Source organism: Elaeis guineensis, chromosome 13 (genome assembly GCF_000442705.2).
Source record: "Elaeis guineensis isolate ETL-2024a chromosome 13, EG11, whole genome shotgun sequence".
In the NCBI taxonomy this organism is placed as follows: domain Eukaryota; kingdom Viridiplantae; phylum Streptophyta; class Magnoliopsida; order Arecales; family Arecaceae; genus Elaeis; species Elaeis guineensis.
In genome coordinates, this window is record NC_026005.2 from 67758669 (window position 1) to 67771712 (window position 13044).

At 38.4% G+C, this 13044-nt stretch overlaps 1 protein-coding gene across 1 annotated transcript; it reads right to left on the reverse strand.

Moving 5' to 3' along the window:
* Positions 1-9234: 9234 nt before the first annotated feature.
* Positions 9235-11317, reverse strand: LOC140853151 (uncharacterized). The gene is made up of 3 exons (XM_073247242.1): positions 11185-11317; positions 9640-10016; positions 9235-9540 (listed from the first exon to the last, which is right to left on the reverse strand). Exons 1-3 carry the CDS (start codon positions 11315-11317, stop codon positions 9235-9237), a joined length of 816 nt encoding a protein of 271 aa, XP_073103343.1.
* Positions 11318-13044: the final 1727 nt, after the last annotated feature.

The following is a 13044-nucleotide window of genomic DNA, read 5'->3' on the forward strand; positions in this document are numbered from 1 at the left end:
CTAAATCTCATAATCTAAGTGTGCAGCGATAGCAAGCATAATTCGAATGGACTTGAGTATTGCCACAGGAGAGAACGTCTCATCATAGTCAATACCATAATATTGACGGTAACCCTTGACAATTAGACAGGCTTTATAGGTCTCTACCTTTCTGTTTGCTCCTCTTTTCTTCTTGAAAATCTATTTACACCTTATGAATTTTATCCTTTCGGATAGATCAACCAGTGTCCATACACTATTGATCTCTATGGACTCCATCTCAGACTTCATGGCCTCAAGTCATTTTTGAAAGTCGGACCTTTGCATGGCCTCCATGTAGGTGATCGGATCCTCATCATTCTCATCAAGTTCGATAGGATTACCATCTCGGACCAAAAAATTATAGTATCTGTTCGGCTGACGCGGTACTCTACCAGATTTTCTTAATGACGCCTCTATTGGCTCCGAATTTGATTCACTAATTAAATTCAATTTTGTGTGTGTCAGTCCTTCCACCTCATGAACTTTATCAAATTCAATTTTACAGGCATCAGCTTCTTCACCAAAGAACTCTTTTTCCAAAAAGACTATCCGACTGCTGACAAATACCTTTTGCTCTGCAGCGAAGTAGAAGTAGTATCCTTTAGTTTCTTTTAGATATCCTATGAACAAATATTTATCGAATTTCGATCCAAGCTTATCTGTCTTTAAATACTTGACATAAGCTGGACACCCCTAGACCCTAAGGTGTGAGAGCACTAGCTTACGTCCAGTCCATATCTCATATGGAGTTTTATCGACAGACATGCTTGGCATCTTATTCAAAATATAATAGATAGTTTCTAGAGTATATCCCTAGAAGGAGATTGGCAGACTCGCAAAGCCTATCATGGATCGGACCATGTCTAACAAGGTTTGATTCCTCCTCTTCGATATCCTGTTATGTCGTGGTGTTCCAGGAAGAGTTCACTGTGAGAGAATTTTATTCTCTTCTAGATATGTTAGAAACTCACTGGTGAGATATTCATCTCCTCGATCTGATCGAAGGATCTTAATACTTTTTTCAGTTTGTTTCTCTACTTTAGCATAGAATCGTTTGAATATTTCAAATGATTCTGACTTATGCTTCATAAGATAGACATACCCATACCTTGATAGGTTGTCTGTAAATGTAATGAAGTAGTAGTATCCTTTTCTAGCACTTATGTTTATAGGTCTGCATACATGATTATGTATTAGATCTAGGACATTGCTGGCTCTTTTATCTTTTCTCTTAAAAGGTGACTTAGTCATCTTACCAAGTAGATAGGACTTATAGATAGATAATGATTCACAATCATCTATCTCAAGGACACGTTTCTTGATTAACCTGTCCATCCTATTCTTATTCACATGACCAAACCTACAATGTCAAAGGTAGGATTCACTGACATTATCTAATTTAGGATGTTTACTGGGTGTATATATTACACTAATAGGCCGTGATATTATGTATATATCATATTTTAATTGTCCATGCATAATTGTAATATCATTCACAATGATATCATAAAAATCATCTTTTATTAAAAACTTATAACCAAATTTGACAAAAAGACCTACAGAGATGATATTCATAAAAAAAAAGAGATAATAATGATAATCATTTAACATGACACTACTAGACTCGAAGATAAACTATAAAGTTTCCAAGACCAACTGAAACAAGATTTTCATCCCCAACGTTAAAAAACCACTCGCCCTCTCGAAACTTCCTACTTACTTGTAGTCTCTACAACGAATTGCATATATTAATAGGACTTTCGATATCCAATACACAGGTAGTAGTATCACAAATAGAAAAATTACAAGAAGTTATCATATAAGTATCTTGTGAAGCAACCAATTGCTTCTTTCTCTTATTTTTAGACCTATTTGGGTCAAAGATGGCTATGTAAGAAGGATAATTTTTTTTCCAATGATCCAGCTTCTTATAGAAGAAGTACTCTGCCTGGCTCTTGTCAGCTTTTGACGGTTTACTCTGCTTGAGATCGATGACACGAGATTTTTGCATCTTGTTCTTCTTTCCTCTCCTAGAGGATTGACGTCCTGCAGATGAACCTCCCACTAAATTCACTGACTTCTTTTGGAGCTGATGATCCTTCTCAAAAGTCTGCAGTAACCCTAGCAAATCATGATAGTTTACCACAGACTTCGTCATTCTATAATGACTGAGAAAGGATAGGTAGGATTTTAGTAGCGAATTGAGGATAGCATCCTTGTCTAACTGTTCATACAATGAAAATCCAAATTTGCTAAGATATTCAATCTACTCAATCATGTACAATACATGATTGATCACTGAAGCTTTCTCTCACATATAGATATTGAACACTGTGCAAGAGATTTTGTATCTCTCCGTAATCTCAAGAGTGTCGAAGGACTCATTCAATATTTAAATGATCTCCTCTGGCTGCGCATTCTCGAACTTACGACTAAGTTCATCATTCATAGCTGTCCTTATCACACAACGCACAGTTGTGCAGTCATTGAGCCACTTCATATAAGTATCTCTCACGACATGAGGAGCATTGGCTACAGGTTCTTCGGGTGCCTGATCCGTAAGTACATACAAAATTTTTTCGTACTCCAAGACGATCTTCAACTTTCGATACCAGCCATCGAAGTTGGATCTGATGAGCTTGTCACTGTTCAACAGCGTATGGAGGGATAGTGTGTTGGTCATAATTGAAAAAAAAATATTATCCTATTAGTATATGAATTATTTTTAATTCTGAAGATATGGACTTTAGTCTAAAGGTCTTCTCACTATTTTTATGAATTGGTAGCCTCTACCTCCAACTTGAAGAATTACACTAATTCTTTAGTGGGTACTAAAATCTACACGGACTGCATTCAGATTCGAGTGTGGCTCGGCCAATCCTAGTGCATCCATGGGTAGGTTAATAACCAATTATTTCTCCAAACAACTTCTAGTAATCGAATTTTGCCCTAGACATCCCTTCAGCAGGCATGTGGTGCCTGCACTGAAAATTTTGATTAGGTCCAACTATTAACATGACACACCAAGTGCATCCAACAAATGGATGTCCAGGCCCGTGTATGGCTCGACCAACCTGAGTATTGATCTAAAGGTACATTATGATGATCATATGATGAATTACAATTCCAATATATAATAGACACCAGGCGTGTGGTGCCTTCAATGCCTATTTGAAATACTGGACTCATTATCACGCACCTTAATGAGAGGCAATGATCAAGTTATCTTATAATTTTATCACTTTAAAAAATTTGATCATTGATCTGAGAATAAAAGAAGAAATTGATCTGCAAGCTGCAAATCCTCCCACTGATTTCACCAAGTCATGTAAATGATTAAACACAAGCTGGTCTAAAGACACCTAAATTAGTCACACTGATTCATCTTAATAGCATGAGTCTGCACGAATTGACTAGTGACTTAATCAAAATATAATCTATCATGTTGGCCAGGTAAGTGAAATCAGTGAGAGGGATGTGCCCTTAACTCACCATAGACGCATCTAGGTGAATAGATCTCAATTAAAAATCACTTGATTGAATCTGCCAAACTTATCTTAGGCACCAACTAGTTAATTAGTTTTAATTTGATCCACCAAAAGATTCAGACTCAACCACAGAGCCATAATCATAATCTATTTATTAGGATCAAATACATGGACTTGATCAAACTTCAACTATTGAGATTGACTTAGAGAAATACTGATCTGATCTAATTCAACACTTGATTAGATTTAATCAATTTTTCTACTGATCTATATGTATTTCTAACCCTAGGTCTAACCCATTAGAAGGACCTGATTCATGCTAACCCTTTATCCATCGATTTATGTGGTATCTTAATGATCTTCAATTCTCAAATCTAGATCATTAAGACTTAATTTATAATTAAGTATGTGAAACGTGTGTTTCAGTCTGTAGAACTATTCTATAAAGATTTCAAGTGAAGCATACCATATATTTCAATACATAAAAATAAATTTTTATAATATGTTTAACAATTAAACATGTATAGGTATGATCTAAACTTCATACATATATTTCATGCATCATGATAACTTTTAGATCAATACCGATTACATCATATGTAACATACAATTCAGATCTAAAATAATTTTATATCTGAATTTTATCCTATTGTAATGAATCATAAATCACTTTAGATCTAATCTAAATATATTTATGATTAAAATAATACATAAAAATCTTTTAATTTTTTTTCATGAAATCGGATCATAATGACACCCTTACATGTCATAAGAAAATCAATCGAATAGACAAAAGAAAGATTAATCTCTTCAATCTCCTATGATCGGATAGTCTAGTGATATCATCAATCTCAGTACTAGACTACTAAGATCTGAAATCTAACTTCATATATAATTACATCAATATGCAATTATTGATAAAATAATTTATGTTATGAACATATCTTTGATCTTATCAATTATGTTCTTTATCTAATCTAATTAGATTTGATGTATCATATATATTATATTAGATCTGAAATACATCTTATATTGATTATAAAATATTAATTTCAGATTTGATATCATATAAAAAATTAATTAGATGCAAACATGAATGCATAAGGAATAAATTTTTGATAAAATCTATTTTCGTACAGTGCTGAATTTCGATAGGATTTAGATCTAAATATCCATCGATACGGATCTAATTTAGATCTTAAATAAATCTCACTTCATAATAAAAATAATAATATTAAAATTTTATTAAAATAAATTTAAAATAGATTTTAATTTATATTGTTATTCCATAAAAAATTCAGCAACAGCAGAATTTTATTATAACAAACTTATAACAACCTCAATCAATCATTGATGAGGCACCTCTAATCCAATCAAAATTAGATCAAAATTTTATATAAATAGATTTAAATTAGATTTAATATTTTATAAAAAATTTTAATTATATATTATATAATTAATCTCAAAAAATTTAGTTATACATGCATATATTTCAGACCTGCTTTGATATCAGTTAAAGGAAAGAGAAACTGTTTCTCTTCGGAAGGCCCAACTTCTATCTGAAATTTTTTTTATTCATCTATATGATTAAGGATCAAATTTTTACTTGAATAGTAATAAAATCAGAGATCAAATCTCAATTAATCTAAATTAAACCTTCATAGAGGTCTGGATGTACAGATCCCCTACTTCGCATGCACGTCAGACGTTACAGAAAAACAAGATGAACTCTAATCCAATCGCCTTCACAACTCCATCAAATGAGAAAGATGTGCTGGTGTGATACCTCATACCAGCAGGAGGGATGTCCAAAGAGAGCCCATGCCCAAGGAAGAAGGGGCGGCAATAAGGGGAGACGATCAAGGAGAAGAAGGGATCTCTCTCTCTTCTCTCAATCTGATTTATTTGCTATTTGCATATATAGGTAGAGATCCTCTCTATTTATAGATGATTCTCATGACCCAATAGGTATAGGAGTCCTAATTTAAATCTGATTTGAATTTATCCAATAGTCATGAAAGAAGGATTCCTATATGAGATAGAATTGCCATCACTTATGATAACTAATTTGCACCCACTCCCTCACCCACATGGGACTCCCCAAACTAGCATCATTTTAGATGTTGGTTGGCCTACATGAGAGGAGAATCTCAGTGCAAGTGAGAATTCCTATAACTCATCAAAATAAGTCTGATTCAAATCCAATTCGAAGCTGGATCGAAATAATTTTGAAAGACTGTCAATCTCAGACTCTTTAGGACTTTTGTACCAAGCCTAACTTAGATTTTAGATCCAATTAAGTTTAATTAATTTAGATCTAATCTAAAATTAATCATTACTTAAATCTAATCTTTCATATGCTCCATGGATCATAGATCAGAAACTGTTCATCCTCAGGATTGAACCTAAACCTCATGTGTAGTACTAGCTAGACATAGTCAACTCTTCAATTCTGTTTGACCTATAACTTAACTTTCAATTAAGTTATCTTATATGTTCAATCAAGTACTTTCAAATTGGACATATATATATAGGCCAATTCTTTCTTATTTTGTTTGACTTGTGTGCGTGACTTCATAGGTTCAAATACTAAATCGATAGTACAGAAATTAATTTTTGCACTAATCGAGATATTATTTAGTAATGATTCTCGATATTCAGATAGATTGAATTATCGCAAAGAAATATTTCAGAATTCATACACATAGTTATCATATAATTCATCCTTTTGACCCTGGATGCTCTAGGATGGTCTCAGATTAACTATCAACCAAGATTACTTCATCCATATTGTATTTTAACCTTTCAAATCTATCTCATGGATTATCTTGACCAAAGCTTTGCTAAATTGAAATACAGTGATACATCAACTCCAATAATCCAGAGGGATCAATCTCATCTTGATCCATACATAGACTTTGTAAGTACTTGATTATACCCAGTAGCCTTCTGTCACTGTATTAAAAATTCAGATAGTCCGACATCAAAGTACAGTGAGTTGCTTGCAAATCACTATGGTGATCTCAGGTCTGAAGGATACTTATACCCATATATTTTGCGAGCAACTCTTGACAGCAGAACACTCAGCAAGTGAGTCACTTATTCAATGATGCTGTACTCCTATATCTCACCTGTATATCAGACCAGTGTCACCACACTCCTTGGTTAAGAGGACAATCAACTCATATGGCACACAATGACTTCCACTCGATAAACATCATCATCTTGTAATGACGTATCATTTGATCGTGAATATATTTAAGAACTATACGATAAATCCTCTCTTTATTGCATACTAGAATAGTTCTAAAGATTTCATCACAGCACAAGAGTTCAAGAAAGATGTAACTTTGTGATGAAAAATATCAAAATAACTTTTATTCAATAATCAATAATTCATATACAAAGATGAACTCAATCGTTACACGATTGATTTTAAAACATAATTTTCAACACATCAATCCTCAATCATTGCCGAGGATTGTGCAATGGGGTCCTATGGAGATGCGTATCGCTCCTCGATCATAGTCGAGGAGTGCGTGCGAAGGTCATGGAGATTAGCATGGAGATGCATACCAATCCTCAGCCATAGTCGAGGAGTATGCATAGAGATCGTATAATAAAAATAGCATGGAGACGCATACTGATCCTCGATCATAGTCGAGAAGCATGCATGGAGACCATGAAGATATTTATGGAGATGCATACCAATCCTCGATCGTAGCTAAGGAGCATGCACAGAGACTGTAGAGATTAGCATGGAGACACATACTGATCCTTGATCGTACTCAAGGAGTGCGTGTGGAGACCGTGAAGATCGGTATGGAGATGCATACCGATCTTCAACCATAGTTGAGGAGCGTGTGCGAAGATCATGGAGATCAGCATGTAGACGCTTACTGATCCTTGGCCATAGTTGAGGAGTGTGCACGAAGACCATGCAGATCAACATGCAAACGCGTATTGATCCTTGACCGTAGCTGAGGAGTGCGCACAGAGATTGTGGAGATCAGCATGGAGATGCGTATCGATCCTCGACTATGCATACCAATCTTCGATCATAGTTGAGGAGCGTGCATGGAGATCATGGAGATTAGCATGGAGATGCATATCGATTTTCGATCGTAGTCGAGGAGTGCATGCAGAGACCATGGAGATCATTATGGAGATGCGTACGAAGATCGTGGAGATCAGCATGGAGACGCATATCGATCATTGGCCATAGCTGAGGAGCACGCACAGAGACCATAGAGATCAGCATGGAGATGCATACCGATCCTCGATAGTAGTCGAAGAGCACATATGGAGACCATGGAGATTAGCATGGAGATGCATACTTATCATCGACCATAGCCGAGGAGCATGCATGGAGATCGTGGAGATCAGCATGAAGACATACACCAATCCTCAACCATAGTCGAGGAGTGCACATGGAGACCATGGAGATCATTATGGAGACACATACTAATCCTCAGTCGTAGTCGAGGAACGCATGCGAAGACCATGGAGATCGTTCCCCTCCTCGGTCATGATCGGGGAGCGCATGTATGGAGACCTGCATGGAGAATGTGGGGAGTATGTGCCACTTTTTGTCAGTGGGTGAAGTCAACATATGTTTTGGAGAAATACAATTTGATAGAAGAAATACTTTATAATCACATAAAGAAAGATTACAATTTATGGATGGTAAATACGCAAGTTGTCGAAGTTTCAAATCTTGGGGATCAGAGTTCCATCCAGTCGGCAAAGTCAATAAACTCCCGACCAAACTATCTTAGCAATGCGGTACGAACCTTTCCAATTTGGTGCAAGTTTGGATCATTCAGTCGGCAAAAAACTTCAGCTCAATGAAGGACTAATTGTTCGATGAGGAATGATTTTTTTTTGACTCGGGAGTTCTAGTATCGAGCTATCCTCTGCTGATAATTAGCCATCCGGATCCATGCCTACTCTCGAGTTTCCTCTAGCAAGTCTAGGTTTGACCTCAATCCAAGGGAGTTGCTGTCCATCTCGAATTCTTCCACCTGCAACGTGGGTCAGCCGATCTCCACCAATATGACCGCTTCAATTCCAAAGACTAGCTTAAAGGGAGTCTCCCTTGTTGGAAGTTACTGAGTCATTCAATATGCCCATAGCACATGATATAGCTCTTCAACCCATAACCTTTTGGTTGGATCGAGCCGAGCCATCACCTCTTGCAACAAGGTCTTATAGGTCACTTCGACTTCACCTTTACTCTAAGGATAAGCTATCGAGGTTAGCCTGTGAGAGATGCCTAGTCCATTATAAAACCCTATGAACTTTAGGTTGTCAAACTATCGCCCATTATCTGTGATGATAGCTTGTGGCAAATCGTATCGGCAAATAATCGACTTCCATATGAAGTCACGAACCTTCACCTCAATGATGGTCGCCAGCACCTCCGCTTCCACCCATTTGGCAAAATAATCGATTGCAATGAGTAAAAATTTTTTTTGTGCTGCCGTAATGGAAAAAGGTGTGAGGATGTCCATCTCCCACTGGGCGAAAGCCCAAGGTGTAGTGATCGAAGTCTGGAGGGTTGAAGGTCGATGCTGAATATTTGAAGTTCTTTGGCACTGGTCGCACTTGTTAACTAGGTCGGTAGCATCTTTCTGCATAGTCGATCAGTAATATCCCTACCGCAGCACTTTATAAGTGAGAGCCTTGTCCCCAAGTGATTACCGTAGATTTCTTCATAGACCTCTCACAAGACATATTCTGCTTCAGAGGGGCATAAGCATCGAAGTAAAGATAAGGTGAAGGACCTCTTGTACAACTTTCTATCATAGACGAGGTAGTTGGGTGCTCGGTGCCTCAGCTTTTTGACTTCATTCCGATCAACTGGTAATATGCCATCTTGCAAATAATGTAAAATAAGATCTACCCAGCTCGGTTCGGGATTTGTTTGCATTATAGTTGGCTCTTCAATACTCAGTTTCTCAAGGGTTTCAATGTAGGAGCTTCTCTTTAGGTCGGTTGCACCTACTCGCACATTCTCTGTCCTTGGTATCTGTTAGATGTTCATAGTAGTGAAGCCAGAGGTGAGGTCTTTGACCTTCTGTAGGTACTTTATCATGTTCAATTTTTGGACTTCGTATTCTCCTTGAACCTGGCCAACGATGAGCTGTGAGTCACTATGAACTCTGAGATGCCAAACTCCCAAGTCTTTTGCCATTCTGAGTTTGATCACCAGCATTTCATATTCAGCTTCATTGTTGGATGTAAAAAACTCGAAGTGCAAGGCATACTCTGCAACCACCCCTTTCGGACTTGTTTGCATCAGCCCAGCTCTTGAGCCTGAAGTGTTTGAGGAACCGTCTACATGGAGCTCCCAACATTCATCGATTATCGGAGCTACCTCCTCGGCATTCTGCTCCTCATCTGAGATGATGCATTCCAGGATGAAATCAACCAACACTTGAGCCTTGATGGATGGCCGAGGTAGGTATTTAATGTCAAACTCTTCTAGCTCGATAGCCCATTTAGCTAGTTACCCAGAAGTGTCAGGCCTATAAAGTATTCATCTGATGGGTTAGTCGGTGAGGACGGTGATGGTGTGTGCTTGAAAGTATGGGCACAGCTTCTTTGAAGATATCACGAGAGCATAAGCTGCATTCTTAAGTTTCATATATCTAGTCTCGGTATCATGGAGTACCCAGCTAACATAATAAATTGGCTTATGCACCTTGGCCTCCTATCGGATGAGGATCGAGCTAATTGCAGAGGGCGAGATGGCAAGGTATAGGTACAGCACTTCTCCAGATTCAGGCTTGCTGAGGAGAGGAGATGAGCTGAGGTATCCTTTAGGTCATCGAACGTAGCTTGATATTCATCTAACCATTAAAAATTCTTTGCCAATTTGAGAGCTTTGAAGAAGGGGAGGCTCCCCTCAGTCGATCTTAAGAAGAACCTATTTCGAGCTATGATTCTCTTAATTAGGCATTGTACCTCTTTTATCGTCCTCGGAGGCTTCATTTCTTGAAGGGCATGGATTTTTTTTGGATTTGCTTCGATTCCACATTGAGACACCATGAAGCCAAAGAATTTGCCAGAGGTAACACCAAATGTACACTTGCTGGGGTTAAGTTTCATTTGAAAGCACCGTAGAGTCATGAACATCTCCTTAAGGTCGGTTATCTAATGCTCGACAGCTCTACTTTTGACAAGTATGTCATCAACGTACACCTCTATATTTTTGCTGACCTACTTCTTGAATACCTTGTTGATAAGTTATTGTAGGTCACACCTACATTCTTTAGGCCAAATGGTATAATCCTAGTCCTCATCCTCAGGGGCCATCCATATCTGGTTATATCTGAAAAATACATTCATAAATGATAATGGTTGATGTTCCAAGGTTGCATCCACCAGTAGATCAATGCGGGGCAAAAGGTAGCTATCCTTTGGACACGTCTTATTAAGGTTGGTGTAGTCAATGCAAGCATGCCACTTGCCATTAGCATTTTAACAAGAATGACGTTAGCCAACCATTCTGGGTAGTAGACTTCTCACACAAACCCCACCTTTAATAACTTATCCATTTCTTCCTGTATGGCTCTTTACAGCTTGAGAGCAAAGCTGTACCTTATTTGTCTGACTGGATGATGCTTCAAATCCACATTGAATCGATAAACTATGACCTTCAGATCAATACCAGGCATATCAAAAGCCGACCAAGCATATACGTCAGCATTGGCATGTAGAAAGGAGATGAGGTGATGACGATCCTCTTCACAAAGATTTAAATCGATCTTCACCACTTTATTCGGGTCTTCATCAATGGGCATCGGGATTAGGTCTCCCACCGACTGACCTCTTTGTTCAACTAGCTCGTCCCGTGCATCCAACTCATTCACTGGTTGTTCTATTGATGTCCTACGTAAAGTTGCCATATAGCATTTCTTGGCAAGCTGCTAGTTTGCTCGGAGCTCACCGAGCCCATGTGGAGTGAAATATTTCACCATCAGGTGGTAAGTTGATACAATAGCTCAGAGAGCATTCAATCCAGGCTGACCTAAAATGACATTATACACGGACGGGCTTTTGACCATAAAATAATTTATTTTTATGACAGCTTGCTTCGGAGCCCATCTAACTATTGTGGTCAAAGAGATGGTTCCTTCCACTAGGATCGTAGTACCTAAGAATCTAATCAGAGGTGTATTCCTCTTCATTGGCAACTTAGAATACAAGTTCATGTGAATAAAAGCATCGTAAAACAAAGCATCAACTGAACTTTCATTATCAATTAGGACCCATTATACGTCATAATTAGCAATATTTATAGAAACGACTATATGATCATCATGTGGTCATTTTATTCCATCTAGGTCGGCTTCAGAGAAGTAACTTCATTCCCAACCTTCATTTTCTTTGGCTTTTTATCTTCAGCTTGGCTCGGCTCTGAGGTACGACGGCCAAGGTGCCCCCCAGATATCACGTGGATCTCTCTTGCTACTGGCTAATCTCTGTGGGGTTCTTCCTACTGAGGAGGCTCATCGCATTCGTTCCTTGGGATACGCCGTTCATCAATATATCAGCGAAGGCATCCATATCAAATGAGTGCTTCTATCTCTTCCATGAGCTGCTAGCACTCCTCTATATCGTGCCTATGGTCCCTATCTATAATACTTTCTCAAGTTTCTTATCTGTATTGGGGTGAGCATCTTCTTTGATTGAGGAAGCTCTTCTTGGTGCTTTATTTCTATGAGAATTTAGGCTCGAGGAGTATTCAATGGAGTAAAATAATGAAATCTCCATGGTGGAGCCCTAGATCGGTGAGGTGCTGTAAGAGATTTAGGTTGGTTGTTCTGAAGTGGATTTCAAGAATGGCGAGGCTTTGGCTCCAGATGTCGATGTTGCACTCATCGATAATCCTTCTTTTTCTCTTGGTCGGCATTCTGATGTGGTGCTCGGCCAAGGTTCTCTGCTTGTCGATCCTAAGCTTCTTCGGCTTGGGCATAGTTCTCTACCCGTTCCAACATCTCGACGAAGTCCTTTGAGTAACTCAAATTGAGGGAGAAAAGAAGATCATTTTGTTGAAGCCCGGTCTTAAATGCGGTCATTACCACGGACTGATCCAAGTTTTGAACTTCTAGAGTTACAGCATTAAATCAGCTTATGTAGTCTCAAAAGGTCTCGTTCTCCCTTTCCTTGATGCTAACAAGGAAGTCCGAGTTATGTCGCTATCAGCGGCTATTGATGAACTATACGACGAAGAGTCAGCTTAATTGATGGAAGGAGTCAAATTGGCACCCTCGAACGTGAGAGATGAGAATCTTGTTCTGACCATCAAGCCAATGGCTCTACTATCGACGGCCGTAATAAAGACTCCACTAGAGGAAGTTCCAACTGAGAGGGTACCCACGGAGAGGACACAAGCAGCGTGCACAGCCGATCGACCTAAGGAGGCTCCAGCAGCAGTGATGCAGGCAGAGGATGTGGTCGATAATCCTGAGGGAGTTGTAGCAGTGGTGATGAAGATTGAAAAATCCCCGGAGCAGGTGACACTCGT

Bases quoted from the DNA above. Each gene is read 5' to 3' on its own strand.
- LOC140853151 (XM_073247242.1), bottom strand. From the start codon at position 11,317: ATGCCCATTGATGAAGACCCGAATAAAGTGGTGAAGATCGATTTAAAT. The intron at 10,017-11,184 runs GTATTGATCTGA...CTGGGTAACTAG, and splicing joins GTCGGCTTTTGATATGCCTG to CTAAATGGGCTATCGAGCTA. The intron at 9,541-9,639 runs GTTCAAGGAGAA...AACATCTAACAG, and splicing joins CACAGCTCATCGTTGGCCAG to ATACCAAGGACAGAGAATGT.